At 47.3% G+C, this 17,546-nt stretch overlaps 7 protein-coding genes across 11 annotated transcripts; 3 read left to right on the top strand and 4 right to left on the bottom strand.

Moving 5' to 3' along the window:
* Positions 1–1,004: 1,004 nt before the first annotated feature.
* Positions 1,005–1,722, bottom strand: LOC120950552 (sex-regulated protein janus-A-like). Its single transcript, XM_040368677.2, has 2 exons — positions 1,590–1,722; positions 1,005–1,516 (listed from the first exon to the last, which is right to left on the bottom strand). Exons 1-2 carry the CDS (start codon positions 1,648–1,650, stop codon positions 1,122–1,124), a joined length of 456 nt encoding a protein of 151 aa, XP_040224611.2. The 5' UTR covers positions 1,651–1,722; the 3' UTR covers positions 1,005–1,121.
* Positions 1,723–2,284: 562 nt separating this feature from the next.
* On the top strand, positions 2,285–4,648 carry LOC120950551 (pseudouridylate synthase TRUB2, mitochondrial). Its single transcript, XM_040368676.2, has 4 exons — positions 2,285–3,070; positions 3,151–3,342; positions 3,420–3,773; positions 3,839–4,648. The coding sequence occupies exons 1-4, from the start codon at positions 2,941–2,943 to the stop codon at positions 4,096–4,098; spliced, it is 936 nt and encodes a 311-aa protein (XP_040224610.2). The 5' UTR covers positions 2,285–2,940; the 3' UTR covers positions 4,099–4,648.
* A 265-nt stretch (positions 4,649–4,913) lies between these two features.
* LOC120950548 (heat shock 70 kDa protein cognate 4) lies at positions 4,914–9,400 on the bottom strand. Its single transcript, XM_040368674.2, has 2 exons — positions 9,264–9,400; positions 4,914–7,614 (listed from the first exon to the last, which is right to left on the bottom strand). Exon 2 carries the CDS (start codon positions 7,612–7,614, stop codon positions 5,644–5,646), a length of 1,971 nt encoding a protein of 656 aa, XP_040224608.1. The 5' UTR covers positions 9,264–9,400; the 3' UTR covers positions 4,914–5,643.
* Positions 9,401–9,983: 583 nt separating this feature from the next.
* Positions 9,984–12,878, bottom strand: LOC120950550 (cyclin-dependent kinase 18). The gene is made up of 6 exons (XM_040368675.2): positions 12,429–12,878; positions 12,284–12,337; positions 12,139–12,207; positions 11,105–12,074; positions 10,921–11,027; positions 9,984–10,841 (listed from the first exon to the last, which is right to left on the bottom strand). Exons 1-6 carry the CDS (start codon positions 12,542–12,544, stop codon positions 10,193–10,195), a joined length of 1,965 nt encoding a protein of 654 aa, XP_040224609.2. The 5' UTR covers positions 12,545–12,878; the 3' UTR covers positions 9,984–10,192.
* A 92-nt stretch (positions 12,879–12,970) lies between these two features.
* Positions 12,971–13,986, top strand: LOC120950622 (uncharacterized). Its single transcript, XM_040368808.2, has 2 exons — positions 12,971–13,464; positions 13,533–13,986. The coding sequence occupies exons 1-2, from the start codon at positions 13,042–13,044 to the stop codon at positions 13,935–13,937; spliced, it is 828 nt and encodes a 275-aa protein (XP_040224742.2). The 5' UTR covers positions 12,971–13,041; the 3' UTR covers positions 13,938–13,986.
* A 19-nt stretch (positions 13,987–14,005) lies between these two features.
* LOC120950624 (uncharacterized) lies at positions 14,006–15,479 on the bottom strand. 4 transcript variants are annotated; one of them, XM_040368810.2, is made up of 4 exons: positions 15,284–15,479; positions 15,112–15,159; positions 14,968–15,050; positions 14,006–14,902 (listed from the first exon to the last, which is right to left on the bottom strand). In XM_040368810.2, the coding sequence occupies exons 3-4, from the start codon at positions 14,971–14,973 to the stop codon at positions 14,429–14,431; spliced, it is 480 nt and encodes a 159-aa protein (XP_040224744.2). In that variant the 5' UTR covers positions 14,974–15,050; positions 15,112–15,159; positions 15,284–15,479; the 3' UTR covers positions 14,006–14,428. The 4 variants fall into 4 exon arrangements, with proteins under 4 accessions (XP_040224744.2, XP_049462322.1, XP_049462323.1 ...); XM_049606365.1 differs by lacking the exon at positions 15,112–15,159 and having other exon boundaries at positions 15,266–15,479; XM_049606366.1 differs by lacking the exon at positions 15,112–15,159 and having other exon boundaries at positions 15,278–15,479.
* A 94-nt stretch (positions 15,480–15,573) lies between these two features.
* On the top strand, positions 15,574–17,333 carry LOC120950621 (E3 ubiquitin-protein ligase RING1). Of its 2 annotated transcripts, none has more exons than XM_040368807.2 (3): positions 15,574–16,780; positions 16,863–17,035; positions 17,144–17,333. In XM_040368807.2, exons 1-3 carry the CDS (start codon positions 15,727–15,729, stop codon positions 17,186–17,188), a joined length of 1,272 nt encoding a protein of 423 aa, XP_040224741.2. In that variant the 5' UTR covers positions 15,574–15,726; the 3' UTR covers positions 17,189–17,333. The 2 variants fall into 2 exon arrangements, with proteins under 2 accessions (XP_040224741.2, XP_040224740.2); XM_040368806.2 differs by having other exon boundaries at positions 16,863–17,038.
* Positions 17,334–17,546: the final 213 nt, after the last annotated feature.

Genomic DNA, 17,546 nt, shown 5'->3' with positions numbered 1-17,546 from the left:
ATACGGTGTCCCGGGTTCACGTTTCGATGGATGTTGGGCATGTTGGGCGGATCGCCTCGCTAACGTGAGATATCTTCTAGTGTTTTCCTTTCTTTTCCACCATTGCCACCGAACGCGGTGTTTATTCAAAAGGGTGGCCTTTTTCCCGAGGATTGTCTTTGTTAGTTTTTCGCGTGGTTGGTTCACCTTTTGCCACATTGTGATGCGAGTTAACGTTTCAATACCGTATTTGGGAAACGGCGATGAATCGGCCGTATTGAATTGTAATGTGCACCACCTTCTCGACAGTGTATAAGTAGATCAGCAGCTTACCATGGACAGTGTGGTGTGGTATCGAAAACAGGGTTAGCCGTTTCGTTAACATTACACCAAGTAGAGCGCCTGTAAATGCGCTTTTAATTTATGTCGCTTTTTCTGCTAATCGTTTAAACATGTTTGGTTTCGCCCAGAAGGACCGCTTAATGTTCCCCAGAAGGAATAGAAATTGCGTTGCGGGATTTGTAGCACATCCGATTGCCGACCGATTTAATCAATCGTTCAAATTCGAATAAAATGACCTTTCCCCTACCGATAGGGCTTCTTACCCTTTTTTGCTCCAAGCCGGTAACTGATATTTAATGTAATCCCTTTGAGCGAAACAGAATCGATTTCCACTCCGCCTATCATCGTTAAGATGGTTACTTTTCATTGCCTCCTGGTCCGGTCGTTTACCCTTTTCATTTGTGTCCGTTGGTCCGTGTGCTCGAGTGGTGGTGTTCATTGGATTGAAAGGATTTTGTGATTTGTTTGATAAAATTTTTAGAGAATTTTGCAAAAAATAAAATAAAAAAAATATTGTCTAAGTGCTATTTGAATCCTGATTTAGCTTAGGGTATATGCGAAGGCAGTCCGCAGGGGAATCGATAATCCCGGCTATCTCTAAGGACTACAGATTAACAGCTAATCGTAAGTTAATACCATCGGTTCACACTTACCTTCAAGACGTGAATGCAACACAACTCCCATTTCGTCTCAGCTACTACGGACAAGTTCATTACGTGTATTCAGTTCCAAAACTTTTTGCATATAAATATAAAGCTCACAAGGTGTTTGGTTTCCACCCTCCCCTCCTCCTCCGTTCTTCAGTATCCTTCATCGGAGCAGGTTATGTTGTGGTCCGGGTACTTGGTCAGCAGTAGCATGCGCGTTTCGATGTGGTCCGCCTTGCCGTACCCCTGCGAATACCCGTACACTTTGATCTGCTTCAGGTCGGACCGGTTCTCGATTCGCCCACCACCAAGACACTCCGTCTCGAGCCCGAGTCCGAGCAGGGCCGAGCTGACCTCGTCGTAAATGTCCGAATGCCACTGGGCCCGGTTGAAGCCGCGCACGATCAGCTTGGACGGTGTGGTGCCGTCCGTCTGCTCCTGGTCGTACACTTTGATCAGCACGTACTTGAAAATGCCCTCGTCTATGTCCACGACCGGCACGGCATCCAGCTTGGCGTCGACCATTTTGGCAAAGGTTCTGCTAACGACTGCAATCAGAACAGGTAAAGTTAGGGCAAGCGATCCTCCGAGGGATTCACGCACGGCTGCGAAGATATTTACCGTTTCCGGGAATAGTTTTCCGCAAAATATGTTTGGCACCAAGCCGGCAAATTGGGTTCATTCTTGGCGTCAACTGTCAATCTCGCCTGTCAGCGGAGGGGTTTTATTTTTCTTCTCGCACGGCGCAACTGCCGCGCAGAAGCGTAGAACGAATGATGGAAATCATCGAATCAATTGGGGAAAATTCATACCATCGCATTTTCTCTGCATAAAGCTAGTAAAGCAAGGGGAAAACCGTGTGAAAACTCGAATTTCTATCATGGCGCATCCAACCCTGGGTGTATAAACACACGGTCAATTAGCTAAACGTCAAATGCGGCACATTGCGGGGCCGCGCAAAATGTAAACAAAACGCAGAACGGAAAATTACAAAACATAAACCGAAAAATATATACGGACAGTAAAGCGGCTTGCAGCATCATCAAAAGGGAACAATATAACAACAATATAGAGGAAAGTACATACAATATTATTAAAAACAGTTTAAAAATAAATGCACAAATCAGATGGTTACCGGGACATATCGATATCGAAGGTAATGAAAAGGCGGATGCCTTAGCAAAAAAAGGAGTGACGGCTGACAACATTATGGAAAACAAATTAAGAAAAAGTGACATCAAACTTATGTTTCAACAAAGAATGATTTTTGAAACGCAGGAATGGTACACAACGGAAATACAACATAAAGGAAAAAAATTCGCAGAATACCAGAAAGAATTCAAAAGAGATAACTGGCATAAAACGATAAATATCAATGCAAATGAAATAAAGACTATGAATCGGATACTAACAGGACATGACTTCTCCAAATACTGGCTAAAAATACTTAAAATAGAAGAAAATGATATATGCGATGTTTGCCAAGTACAGGAAACGGGCAAACACCAAATATTTCACTGTACAAAATACAACAATGAAAGACAGAAATATCCCAACATCCAAGAAGACCTATTTCGCAAACACTGGAAAAATAATGATGGAAAAATAATAAAGGAAATAATTAGATTCATACAAGACACAAAAATCTCCCTATAATGGAAAAAAACCGCAAGTTTGAACAGCACACAAAAACATAGATAACATGATCATATGAACTTTGAAAGACAAATCATAAACACAACATAGAAATGTCAAAACCATCATCAAGTAAACAACACAAATACAACGGTACCAACATTGGAGAGGTATATGACTCAGGCAGTCGAAAACCTAAGAGCGGTACGTCTTTGAATGTGGCTTTATTAAGCATAGGCTTTATAAAACATAGAAGACTACATCCTGCTCCACAAAATAAGAAGAAGAAGAAGAACCGAAAAATACACTGCACTACTCTCGGTAAAACTCAATTTACATGGCACTGAAATTAGTCAAGCACGCTCCAACGGTATGGAACTATTTAAACGGTGTGGTGAATCTGTACAAACCCGCCGGAGTAACGGTGCAGCAAGTTCGGAACACAATCATTCACAACTTATGCCGAGGTAAGGTGTGTTTGTGAAACACCTACCCCAATGTGACTGTTTTTATGCAGTAAAAAACCATACTTTTGGGCTTGTTTTAGATTTAAACCAACTCGAAGTGAGACCTTCGCTTCAGCGTGTCGTTATTGAAAACAATCTCGATGCGAAACTGGTTGTTCGAAAGGTGGAAGACCTTTCCGACAACGTGCTGGTAACGGGGCCACGCTACCAACCGGACGATATCAAGTGTCGATTTTGCGCTAATCATGGACGCTTCACTAGTGGTGTAATAGGTAAGTAAAGCTGGAATATTGCTGTCCTCTGTGTCCTGTGTGCATGGTCTAAACCGATCCCATCATTCATTTTGCAGCGCTGGGCATCAATAATGGAACGAACCTTGCCTTCCGACTGCAACAGAACCGTCCGCTGCGGGTGTACCGGGTGACCGGATTCCTGGGAAAGGCCACGGAGACACACTTTGCCGATTCGCGAGTAACGGCACGGGCCACCATCAGTCACATAGGTTCGGAAAAGATCGGCCGTTTGCTGGCCGCAATACAGGCGTCACATCAGCGCAAAATGTTCGAGCTGAGCGGTATCGACATACAGTCGCAGGCCGCCTACGAGCTAGCGTGCAAAGGCACGATACGACCGGCGGACAATCGGCTACCAATGATATACGGCATACGGCTGGCAGAGTATCGGAAACCTTTCTTTACCATCGGTAAGCATTAGTCGAATGGGAATGTTTCTACCGTTCTATTCACACACAACGTTATGAAATTTTAGAAATTCACGCAATCAACGAGACGGAAGCGTACCTCGGCGAACTCATCCACGAGATTGGCATCAACCTGAAATCGTGCGCACATTGCACCGGTGTACGCTGTATACGGCACGGCCACTTTCTGCTGGAAGATTCGCTGCTTAAAAAGGACTGGAACCTGCAAAACATCCTCAGCGGCATGGCACACACGAACAAGCTCGTAAATCAGCATCCAGACATGTTGCAGCAAAGTAGCTCATCCTTGCAAGGAATGGAAGAGTAGCTCAGACACCGATCGATAAGTGGTCGAGAACAAAGTCAGCGCGAACTGTGGGCGTAACACCCACGACAGCACACACTGCACACCATTTGTGCAACTAGAAAGTTAATGGTAGCTCAAGGAAAGTGTGAGAACAAGTTTCTTTTACATGCGTTCATTGTTTATGGTCTTCTCTCTCGGTTGTATGGCCTTATTGGCTTGCGTCTGGAGCAAGTTGACCATTGTCACGTGCAATAAAGGTTGCCGCGTCCAACCCCTGTAACGGCACGCAAAGTTGGCATTGAGTTGTAATTTAAACAGTTCGTTCATGCATTTGTTACAAGGTTCGCGCAGTTTGCCATGCCGACAATGTTTCGCGCGCGCATTACATCGAGTTAAAAATAGAAACTCCGGTGAGAAACAGAAATAAAGTGCCGGTAAGCGCCCGAGAACGAGCCAACACACCAACCACCCACGCCATTCACGGAGGACACATGTCTTGGAGACGAAAATTCCATAAAAGCAATCGGCAGCTCGTAAATAAACAGCGGAGACACTTTAGAAGGCTGATTCACCGAGCGTGTTTTCTCAAGTTCAGTTACCACTATCCCATCCCATATCCATGGTTGATGACATTTTTTCCGGCTATTATAAAAATAAATGAAGAGATAAAGAAACATCCTACGCGTTGAACAGTTCAAGATTTTAAACTAGATAAAGATTTCCATTCAATTTCCATTCAAAATTTCATTCAGATCCATTCAATCCCAATTCTTATTTGTCATCATTTCCCGATCCCCCCCCCCCCCCCCCCAAAGCCCCAATGAAGAGAACAAACGTTTTTCTAATTTCGCTCCAATCGAGATGTTGTTCATTGGAGTGTTAACAGAGCTTTCTTTTATTGATCTGTTTGGTCTATTTCTTGTTTCGTTTGTTTAAAATTTCAATCAGCACTTACGCGCGCATATCATTATTGGCTGGGCAAGAGAAGAGCAAGTGTTCGCGTGTGCAATCGTGTAAACTGGGTTGCGCGACCTCTCCTCCTCCGCTCCCATCGCAGGAAGACCCGAGAAGCGCAAAATAAACTAACATTCAACATTAAAGTAAAATACTTGTCAGCATATATCACGCGAGCGCACGTGCGCACACACACACTCTCACACAACGATCGCTGAAGTAATGCCTTTCCCTACCGAACTACAATGATAAATGGCCACTAATCGACTGGCTGCTGAGGTGGTGGTGTTTTGGTGAGAAGATGAAAAAGATCAAAAGAAGACTGGCAGAAGAAAAGAGGGCTGGTGCTGTCGGGTTTGGTTTTTCACTGCGAAAAAGCTAGCTTTCAAGCAGCGTACGACGTGAAAATACAGTGGGGGCAAGATGATGTGTTGTCCAGGGGGGTAGCGCCGCTAGCTGAGCCAGAGAGGGAAGATGACGCTGGTGGTAAATGGTTTTGTTGAAGCACGGAGAAGCGATTGCATTCCCGTCCTTTCCCCTCTCTGCAGACAGCATAGTCTTGTGGTACACACACACGACGACGCGCCATCATCAGTCGGAATGTAGAGTGATTTAGTCGACCTCCTCGATGGTCGGTCCCGAGCCGGAACCGGCACCACCGGCAGCACCGCCGGCCGCTCCGCCCGCACCCGGAGCACCGCCCGGGAATCCGGGCATGCCTCCCGGGGCACCACCGGCGCCCTGGTACAGCTTGCTGATGATCGGGTTGCACACCGACTCGAGCTCCTTCTGGCGGTGCTCGTACTCCTCCTTGTCGGCCAGCTGGTTGGCATCGAGCCACTTGATCGTGTCGTTGCACTTGTCCAGCACCAGGGTCTTGTCGCTGTCGGTGATCTTGTCCTTCAGCTTGTCGTCCTCCATGGTGGCCTTCATGTTGAAGCAGTACGACTCCAGCGCGTTCTTCGCGGAGATGGTCTCCTTCTGCTTCTCGTCCTCAGTGCGATACTTCTCGGCCTCGTTCACCATGCGCTCGATGTCCTCCTTGCTCAGGCGGCCCTTGTCGTTCGTGATGGTGATCTTGTTCTCCTTGTTGGTCGACTTCTCGAGTGCCGTCACGTTCAGGATACCGTTCGCGTCAATGTCGAACGTCACCTCGATCTGGGGCACGCCGCGCGGTGCCGGCGGGATGCCGCTCAGCTCGAACTTGCCGAGCAGGTTGTTGTCCTTCGTCATGGCGCGCTCGCCCTCGAACACCTGGATCAGCACGCCCGGCTGGTTGTCCGAGTACGTGGTGAACGTCTGCGTCTGCTTGGTCGGGATGGTCGTGTTGCGCTTGATCAGCACCGACATCACGCCGCCCGCCGTCTCGATACCGAGCGACAGCGGGGTCACATCGAGCAGCAGCAGATCCTGCACCTCCTCCGACTTGTCGCCGTGCAGGATGGCGGCCTGGACGGCGGCACCGTACGCGACGGCCTCGTCCGGGTTGATAGACTTGTTCAACTCCTTGCCGTTGAAGAAGTCCTGCAGCAGCTTCTGCACCTTCGGGATGCGCGTCGATCCACCCACCAGCACGATGTCGTGGATGCTCGCCTTGTCCATCTTGGCGTCGCGCAGCGCCTTCTCGACCGGCTCCATCGTCGAGCGGAACAGGTCGGCGTTCAGCTCCTCGAAGCGGGCGCGCGTGATCGAGGTGTAGAAATCGGTTCCCTCGAACAGCGAATCGATCTCAATGCTCGCCTGCGTCGACGACGAGAGCGTGCGCTTCGCGCGCTCGCACGCCGTGCGCAGTCGGCGCAGGGCGCGCTTGTTGGTGGACAGATCCTTCTTGTGCTTGCGCTTGAATTCCTGTGCGAAGTGGTTCACCAGACGGTTGTCGAAGTCCTCACCGCCCAGATGGGTGTCTCCGGCGGTCGACTTGACCTCGAAGATGCCATCGTCGATGGACAGGATCGACACGTCGAAGGTGCCGCCGCCGAGATCGAAGATCAGCACGTTGCGCTCACCGGCGGTCTTCTTGTCCAGACCGTACGCGATGGCGGCCGCGGTCGGCTCGTTGATGATGCGCAGCACGTTCAGTCCCGAGATGGTACCGGCATCCTTCGTCGCCTGGCGCTGCGAGTCGTTGAAGTAGGCTGGCACGGTAATGACGGCGTTCGTCACCGTCTTGCCCAGGTAGGCTTCGGCCGTTTCCTTCATCTTGGTCAGCACCATCGAGCTGACCTCCTCCGGGAAGAAGCACTTCTTCTCGCCCTTGTACTCGACCGCGATCTTTGGCTTGCCCTCGATCGACTCCACCTCGAACGGCCAATGCTTCATGTCAGCCTGGATCGCGGGATCGTCGAACTTGCGGCCGATCAGACGCTTCGCGTCGAAGATGGTGTTGGTCGGGTTCATGGCCACCTGGTTCTTGGCAGCATCGCCAATCAGACGCTCCGTATCAGTGAAGGCCACATACGATGGCGTGGTTCGGTTGCCCTGGTCGTTGGCGATGATCTCGACCTTGCCGTGCTGGAACACTCCGACACAGCTGTAGGTCGTACCCAGATCAATACCGACTGCTGGTGCTTTTGCGGCTGCCATCTGCGAACACGCAACACACGTGCGAGGGAGAGAGAGAAAACGAAACCACAAACCATTTACAATTTATTCACAGTAAGGAGTACACACATCTCAGATAAATGGGAGAATCGTGATGTTAAAATAAAAATGTACAACCCATGACCCTAACCTTCCCGCGCCTCGTTCAATCATCGCAACACAACACATAAGCTTCAAAAAGCAACGGGGCATTTTGCCATATACAAAAAGGCGCTCGTCGCAATAAAAAAAACCCAGGACAGCTGCAACCAGTCAGCCAACAGCTGCCCGTTGCCGCCACTGTCGCCGCCGTCGCCGCCTGAGACCTAACGCATGATGCGCGCGCGGTACTTCCATCGCCTTCTTTGGGCATCATGGAAACACACACGTTCCATCATCTTTTTGTCTCTTTCGCTCTCCTTCTCGGCAAAGGGTGGCCGGCCATGACATGTGCTATTCTTGGCGAAACATCATTGTAAAAGTTCGTTGGAATTTATCCAGCCACCGACGCGAACAACGCACGTGGAACCATTTCTAACAAAACGCTTGAGTACACCATGAGAAAATCACTTTTCAACCAACATGTGAGATTTAGTTGCATAAGCCTCCATTTTGTTTCCGCTATTGCCCTTCACCGCCTTCTTCTTCCAGTAAGTTTCTTCTCACTCCACCTCGTTTCTCTTCACACGACAAAGCGGAAGCGAAAACCATGCGCTTGGGGAGCCGTAGATGTTTCCAGAATCGACTGGAACCGGGGTAAAACACTGCGCGATAGCTTCCAAATTACGTATGATTCCGATGAATTCGTAGGATAATTAATTTGAACAACCGAATCTATTTTGCGAAAATTGTGTGGTCGATTCATGAATACCACGTTTTTTTTCTTCGATTTTTCTCCATGACATCTGTCAAACTCCCCAATGCGGCATGATACGGCAAAAAATTAGGACATTTCTCACGCGCTCGGGGCATGGGTCCGTCCTATTTCCCTCGAATATTAGTTTAGTTTTATCGAAATGCATTTAAAAAAACTATAACACTCTAGAGGCTATAAAATAAAAATTAATTCACTTCAATTCCATGCTAAACTCCAAAGCACGCGTTTTTCTAAGCGCATGCAGCGTACTCGGCGAAATGGATGTGAGTCATGGGTCATCCGCAAATTCCTACAAAATGTGCTTCGAATCATTGAACTTACAAAATACAGAAAAAGGTACTAAATTGTAAACCTAACAGCAATGCTAATAACTTCAAAATCCATACTGCTTTCAGGGGAGCTGACTCCATTTTGTTTCCAAGCGTTCCGGCTCGTTCCAGAACATTCCCTCTTGCTCACTCCCATGTACAAGCATAGCACGCTAGAACACCACGCGCTTTGCTTCTGGAATTTTCCAGAACAAACCGGTCACAATTCCGCTGACTCAGAGCGTGTTTCGTGTGCAGTTTTGCATCAGAAACTTCATCATGCTACTGAATTTGAAAGAAAAGCTACAGAAAGCAATGCTTTGCATAATTTTCAACGCTACTTTTCAACAAATTCCCTGAACGACACCACCCAAAGGACTGGATGCCGCAAGAAAAAATCGACCCATTGGACCATTACCCTTTTTTTTACACACTAAATTGTTTTAAACTTCTAAATTATGACTTACCTTTGATTATAATGTGTTTTTTTCCGATTTACTGGTCACTGACTTGCACTTGGAACGAACTTCTCGCGATTTTCTGCTCGCACCGTCTGCTTCTTCTTCGCTTGGATGTTAAACAAGAATTAAACCAAGTGCCGCTGCAATCATTCCAACTGCTGCTGGAAGCGCGTAAAATCCCTCCAAATCAAAATTATATGACGTTCGGGTTAGATCATTGCGCTACGTTTGACAGTTGAAAGGAAGTCAAAGAACGTGGTCTTGTGACGTTTGCTCCTAATCGATTAGTGTCGCTAGGACCGTACGTGAGCTCCTAGCTAAATTCATACGGCTTAACGCTACCAAATGAGGGAATATTGTTTTTCTTTAATGTTATATGCTGTTTATCTAATTTCTCGCGTAACTTTATTTCGAATTAATTTCCGATGTCATTCGGTCCAGTTTGTGGAGTGATAGAACCTGTTCTTTCCACACTTTTCTAGAAAGGGCTGTTGTCTGACAGTTCTGCGCTGCGTTTATACATGCCCGGTTCAGCAGTTGGTGAATGAAAATGAAATGTGTCGAAGCATTGCCCTGAATCAAAATTGAATTGTACAAAAGGGTTAAACGGATTCATCGGTTTTAAAACCAACTCGGAGCAATTCTATCTTTCTTTTCCCCGAAACTTGCTTATTGAACACTAAATATGTAGATATTTTAAAGCGTACAATAAAAAAGAGAATGTGTAGTTTTGTGTAGCACCCAATACCTATGTTTTCGTTCGTCATTTATGTGGTTTATTCGATACAGTATTATAAATCCTCTTAATAATGCGCTATAGTTGTTAGGGTGAAAGTGTAGTATACATAAAAAATCATCAACAGTATAAATAGAATACCAAATACAAACGTACGCTGAGCCAGCCATGCCATGCCTGTGAAACATTTATGACCATCCTATTTGTTCAGCGGGATAACCATATGATACGGATACTCTAGCAGATCCGCCGTGGAAGCACGCGATTTGGCGTCGTACCGCAGGCACCGTTTCAGAATGTCCAGCAGCATTGACGGATAGTAGCTGGCCAGCGGTGGATACTCAATGACCGTGTTGGGACTCGTAATAACGTTCACCTTCGTCACGACGTTTTTGATGTGCGCGAACGGGGTCCGCTTGTAGAGCAACAGGTACAGGATGCAGCCCAACGACCAGATGTCGGACTTTTTCGACATTTTAATGCGCGGCTGCGAGTTGGCCGGGCTCATTTCGCTCGACGTGTCGATCAGTGCCTCCGGGCTGATGTAGTTGAATGTGCCGGCCTGGGAAAATTTCATAATACTGGTCGAATCGAACGAAATGCTGCTCGCAATGCCAAAGTCGATCAGTTTCAGCCGGCCGCGAATCATCAGAAAGTTGGCCGGTTTCAGATCGAGATGGATGACGCCTTCGCCGTGGATGTAGTGCACGCACTGCACCATCTGATACCAGATGCTCATCAGCGTGTACAGCGGAATGTCCGATGTGTACCCTTGCAGGATTCGATGCAAATCGCTCTCGCCCCGTTCCATCACCAGAAACAGTTGGCTTGCTTCAGGGATATGGGCACTGTAATGAAAAAAGAGCATGTTCCCTTGTCAGTATCAATTTGTGAAATTCTAAATAATCGCAGGGACTTGTTACTCACTAATCGTAAAGAGCAATCACATTCTCGTTCGTCTGCAGCTTTGCAAGCATTTTCGTTTCGTTTAGATAGCCTTCGACCAGATTTGCATCTCCATTCAAATTGACGAGCTGTTGGGTGACAAATAAACGGAACAAATCAGCCGTTTAGTGATTGCACAAAAATACCGGCTAAAGGAAGCACATACCTTAACAGCACACTCCAATCCCGTCGCAACCTGTTTGGCAAGAAAGACGGAACTCGATCCACCAGATCCTAGCTTTTTCATCACCAGATATTCCTTCCCATTGATTACGATTGGCCGTTCCTTCGGTTGCTGTTGTTGTGCTTCGCCGGATTCAACCATCCTTTCGACCGGTACCGGGGCGGCCACAGCCGGTACATTCGGCGCAGCCACCTTATCAGGCACGTCCAACCCGCCAAAGAGCTGGTGCGTCGATCGCTTGGCCATATTTTGCTGCTCTTTGATGGGTGACAAATGTTTCGATGCCTTCGCCCCGTCCGGTGTGTTGACCACCGAGTAGTTCAGACTATCGTCGGGAAGAAAGCTAACCGGTGGCCGTGACATTACCACCGGTGTCGCGAACAGAACCTTCTGCGACTTGAACTCATTTTCGATCGTGTTGCGTGATTTGCGCACCGTGGTCGAGGTAAACATCTTTGAGCCAGTTTCCCGCAGCTGTCCGAGCGGAAACTTGTCGCGTGGAGTCACGAACTGATGACGATTCTTTTCCACTTCCATTCGTTCAAGTGCTGTCTCCGGCGGTGTCGGGCTTTGCACGCCAGCCGGAACGGGTCTGTTGGTTGGTCTGCGTAAAGATCCCGCCAGCTCGCCGATCGTGTCGACTGTTGCGCTTGCACCATACCCGGAATCATGGCTGCGCGTGGACTTGGTCGGTGACGAATCGTTGATCAGCTTGGGATCGAGCTGGGTGCGTTCAACCAGTGGGGCACGCTTGACCGTTTTCGGATCGCCTTCCGGTGCAGCGTAAGCGGCAGGAAGCTTGTCTTCCAGCTTAATGCGTGACCTCGGCACGGCATCCGTCACCGTTCGGAGGGTTGCTTTGGCAGGTATCTTCTTGTCCACACTGTCATCCTCCTCGATGCACTTCGACGGCGTCAGTAGGAATGAATCATTCAGGATCGCACAATTTAAGCTGAAAGAGTAAGTTGGTCAGAGAAGCATGTTTGTTTGTCAGCTTCCGCTTGGTATTCGCTTACTTTCCATCTCCGTCGGAATCGGAATCCGATTCAAGAGGGGGCAACTCGGACACTCGCTTCGGTTGAAAGCTGAAACACAAAGAAAAACATTTCCAACCGGGTACCGGGTCAGACAACACACTTTGCTTGCGAATGCGGAATTTACCTTCTCGTCGAGCGAAAGCACCGTGGCGATGTTTCTTCACAAGATTCCTTCTCCCTGTACCAATTCATAAGGAAAGCAAAGTTATAAACGTTTCCAGCATTGGCTAGAATGGTCATCGCAATACGCAAACCTGCTTTGATCGTACATTGTTATGTTTACGGCGTGTTGCTGCAACCCTTCCGTTGCATGTTTTTGGCTTTCCAGTGTGAACGACGATGCTGCAAGCGCAACTGCAGGTGCTTTAGTTTCCGTCTGCGGCATGCCTAGCGATTCGTTCCATCGATTTCGGATATATTGTAAATGAAAAATTTGTTTGCCGCCTGCAACACCAACTTGCTGCAGAAGTCCGCTAAAAGCTGTTATTATTTTGTAAAATTCAAGTGACACAAGGCTTTGACAGACAGTTGCGGCTTTTGAAAAAGAAAAATGGCTGCCGAGGTGGTCAAGGTGAAGAGGGCTGCGGTGATGAACATTCGATTTTGCAGACTCCAATTTCAGGGTGCGACGTAGGTATGTTGAGGAGTTTCTGTGGATGGAGTTCCTAAATCTAATCGCATGATTTAAATATCTTCATTTTCATTCGATTTACCCTGATTTTCCGGTAGCATGAGGCCCACAATCAAAATCAAACGAACCAAATGGGAAGTTTTTAACTGCTTTCTTCGTTAAATTCGAAAATTCTTCGTTCAATCGAAAGTAAACAAATCAACCCTTTCGAAGCAGCCCTGCAGTTGTAGGATTTGTTTGACGCGCTACCGATGGCTGCGAATAGTTTGCGCCAGTTTTATACGGAATTTATTTTATTGTACAAAAGTTTTCCCTGCCTGTGGGACATTACCTCGAAGGCGTACATCGATCGGGCGGAAAAGCAGAAAGCGTACGACCAGTTGGTACAAAAGTATAAAGAAATCGACAAGAATGCGACACGCCATGCGGTTACAAAGAAGATCAACACTCTGCGAACGTGCTACCGCCGGGAGCTAGGAAAGATTAGCAAATCCATTCGTTCCGGTGCCAGCGAGGAGAATGTGTACCAACCGACGTTATGGTACTTTGATTTGTTCACCTTTCTGGACGAAGGCAAAGGTCAGGATGAGGAATTGCCATACGATGGCTGTGATACAAGTGCTGCGGCACATGATTCCGCGGTGGAAGAGATTGTAGAGCATATAGAAATAGAGGTGAGTGGACTGGCTGTTATACGATCTGAATATTAAACATAACATTGACTGTTTTCTTTCCCATTTAGTATATTGACGATGAAACATACCAGGACAGTAACGATTATGATTCGACTGTGGATGAGGAACGGCTCCTTTCGCCGTGCAGTATGGGCTCCAGCAACGTAGCTGAACCGTCCACTGGGAAAAGAAAATACTCTTCCATTGATCAGGGAGTAGATACACGGGCCAGCTATGGCTGTGCTAGCAATAATGTACCATTTACTTCGAAGCGAGAAGATGCATTTGATATTTTTGGCAAACACGTTGCGTACAAACTGCGTTCCCTGAGCAAGCAGCAGAATATTCTGGCACAAAAGCTCATTAACGACGTGCTGTTCGAAGGTGAAATGGAAACACTGAACCGACATTGTAAATTATCCATTCCAAACGATCGTCGACATAGGGCAGCGTGCACTAAACACGAAATTTAAGAGGTTTTTCAATGTTTGTGAAAAGAATAAGTAATATTTTGTAGAAAAAGCGAGAAAAGACTTTAAAATTCAAACGTGTTTACATTTATTTATTAATAAAAATAATTGTTAGCTGCCCAAGTATCTTCTTCTTCTGGAAGAGATGCGAAGCTCTAAAACGTTAATACAGAAACTCAATTTTAAGTTCGACTCTAAAACGATACTTAAGACACATTACTGGTACATTGGATGGATAATAATTTAAGTATATAAAACACTGACTAACATGCGCGTGCTTTCAAGTGCAATTAAAGATGGAAAAAATAAAACGATTCAGTGTGATGCATCCAAGGGGTAACGCCTCTTAATGCTTTGCAGTTCAGCTAAGTCTTCAAAAAGTCTTTGGTAAACTAAAGTAAAAAAATGCGAGTTCGAGAAATAGTTTAAATAAAATAGAGAAGCATACCATTCGTACGTATGAATGGTAAATACGAAAAAAAGCCCATATTATATCATTTTTCGATCTTGAGCTTCCCTTCGTGCGCTTTGACTAACTTGCTTATAAACTTTTCGTAACACTCTGTCTCGCACAAGCGGTTACTATATTCTCGCACGATAGCTTCCAGCACTTCAGTGCGGTTAGCGGCAGTGCTTTCGTCCAACCGTTCGGCCAATTCCATGTCCATGTATCTATGGTTCGCCAACTCTTCGACCGCCTCATCGCTCAAATCCGCCTTCTTCATGAGCTCCTCACACTTTTCGATGAGTTCAAGGTACTTGATGGCCTGGGGTTTCGGTCTCTTTCCCACGGGGCGTTGCCGCGAGCCGGAAGGTTGTGATTCATCCTCCTCGGGATAGGTTAGTCTGCGGAAGACACTGCGTGCTGTTTCGTTTTTTAGAAAATCTTTTACACGATCCGACGAATTGATGATCTGTTCCAGTTCTTCCTTGCTGAGTTTATCGCAGCCACAGCTGCATTTAAGGCACTGTAAATACGATGAAACATAGCATCATTAAATGGGTCCTTCTAACATCGATGAAATATACTAACATTCATGGTTTTCCAATAATGGGTATTTACGAAACTCTTCTAAATGGGGTGTAGGTCGCAAAATCTTTGATCATCCAGTCACGCTGCAATGGTTATGGTGTAGAAGAGAAACAAGTTTACAATGTTGCATATTATATCATTAACATTTATAAAACGAGCACACCATGTGCCGGGGTACATCGCCATATGAGACTGCAATAAAAATAGTACGAATCAATCTAACTCTCGCTTATCTACTGTTCTTATCTATGTATAATGATTGTATGATTCTTATCTATAGTTTAGGAACATGTTTTACACTATTCCGTACAAGTACCACATTATGTAGAAGATTCGCCAAATTTAACCATTCAACACTGCACACACGAATACCGTACACGAGGGAATCCGTAATATGAGTAAAATTCAAGGAACTACTTAAAAAAACCACCAAACGATACGTGCATTTTTATCTAAACAATAATATTCACACGCCGGGCTCACAGGAGCAGATGTTTTTTTACCTTCCGTTCATCACCACTCGATCATCCGTGTTTGACTGCGAATGTCAAAGAACACTCCGTCACCCCGTCTGTACATACCTTGTGCTTTTGGTAACAAATCTTGTTTTGATGCCATTTTTTCTCTTGCCTTGTTTGTTGCCGTTTTCGTCACAACATTAGTGAGGGTGGTGCGTGTAGAAGAATACTAAAAAAACTGCACCCGTGCGTGCAAAAGTGACCAAGTTAAGGGAAGTGAACTGCACAGAACCCGCTAAGCATGGCGTCCATCGAGCCCTTGCAAAACAAAACGTGGGATCTGTCGCTGTACGAACTGCACCGTACACCGCAGGAAGCCATTACGGACAACACGGAGATTGCGGTGTCACCGCGTAGCCTGCACAGCGAGCTGATGTGCCCGATCTGTCTGGATATGCTGAAGAAAACGATGACGACCAAGGAGTGCCTGCATCGGTTCTGCTCCGACTGCATCATTACGGCGCTTCGGTCCGGCAACAAGGAGTGCCCGACCTGTCGCAAGAAGCTCGTCTCGAAGCGTTCCCTGCGGCCGGATCCAAACTTTGATCTGCTCATTTCGAAGATCTACCCCAGCCGGGATGAGTACGAAGCGCACCAGGAGCGTGTGCTGGCCAAGTTCAACCAGAGCCATTCGCAGCAGGCGCTGGTACACTCGATAAACGAAGGTATCAAGCTCCAGTCACAGAACCGACCGAACCGGAAGCAAAAGGGAGAAAACGATGGATTGGCACCCGCCAATCCAACCTCATCGTCCAATGCAGCTGCGGCCCCAGCATCGGCGGCTGCCCCAGCAGCGACAGCGAACGGTACCGGCGAGCCGGGCAAGGATAATCAGGTTGCAGGAGGTAATGCCGCCCCAGCTGGAGCAGGTACGGGCAGCACTGGATCTGCGACAACCGGTAGTGGCGGTGGCGGTGGTGGAGGTGGAGGCGGAAGCGGTGGTTCAACAGCCGGTGGAGATCAGATGCGCCAGTCGTCGAATCCACCATCGGTGCGGAGCACCCCGTCGCCGGTCCCGTCCAACATAAGCTCCGCCAGCAAGGCCAAGCGTGCCCGATCGGTGCTGACCTCGGAGCGGTCGGAAGAGTCGGAAAGCAACAGCGAGATGGATATGCGGACGGAAGAAAACGACTCGAATCTCGATACGGAGGGCGAGGGCAACTCCGAGCATGGTAGCGACGAGATCGAGCTCGTCTTCAAGCCCCACCCGACGGAAATGGCCGGTGATAATCCGCTGCTGAAAGCGTTGAAGGAAAATTCGATCCGATACATCAAAACTACATCGAATGCCACTAGTAAGTCATTACTTTTATTAACTCTATAATCCGTGATACACAAGCCGACCTTTTCACTTTAACGCTCTTCTTTTGCTTACAGTTGATCATCTCAGCAAGTATCTGGCGATGCGCCTTACCCTGGACCTCGACCCAGCCCTGCCAGAAACGTACCGGTTACTGAACTTTTGCATCTACATCGCACAGCAGCCGAACCAGCTGGTCGTGCTTAGCGGCAATCAGACGCTGCAGCAAGTGAATGAAAAGTTTTGGAAGGTAGTGGTACATACGCATATAGCGAGCGCACCTTTTCCTACCAACCGAAACGGCCAGCTAACCGGAGTTTCGCATTCCTTTGTCTCTCTCCCTCCTCTTTTACCACAGGTCAACAAGCCGCTGGAGATGTACTACTCCTGGAAGAAATCCTAGAACAACCGCACATGAAGGTGGTAGCAGTAATTACTGCTATTTGCAGATGACCATTCTACGCTAGCTATTAATCAGATCGAACCTTATTATTGTGGGATAGTGTTAAGGTAATGAGTAAATAAACAATGAGTAGTTTGCACAAGTACGGCACTTTGCGTCCTGTCGTGCCTTACCCCGGCGGCCCATTTCCACGAAAGAACCGAAGCCGAGGCGCACGCGTGAGCTTAATTGTGGCACTTGGCACGATTTTTCCCACCCGTTTACAATTTTTGCACCATCAATCAACGATGCAACCGATTATAAAATGCTGTAAATGCTTAGAAAGAAACAAATTGCTCCGAAGCGAAATGTGCAGCGA

This window comes from Anopheles coluzzii, chromosome 2 (assembly GCF_943734685.1).
Source record: "Anopheles coluzzii chromosome 2, AcolN3, whole genome shotgun sequence".
Taxonomy (NCBI): domain Eukaryota; kingdom Metazoa; phylum Arthropoda; class Insecta; order Diptera; family Culicidae; genus Anopheles; species Anopheles coluzzii.
The sequence above is the reverse complement of the archived record's forward strand: the minus strand, read 5'-3'. Positions and strand labels throughout refer to the sequence as shown.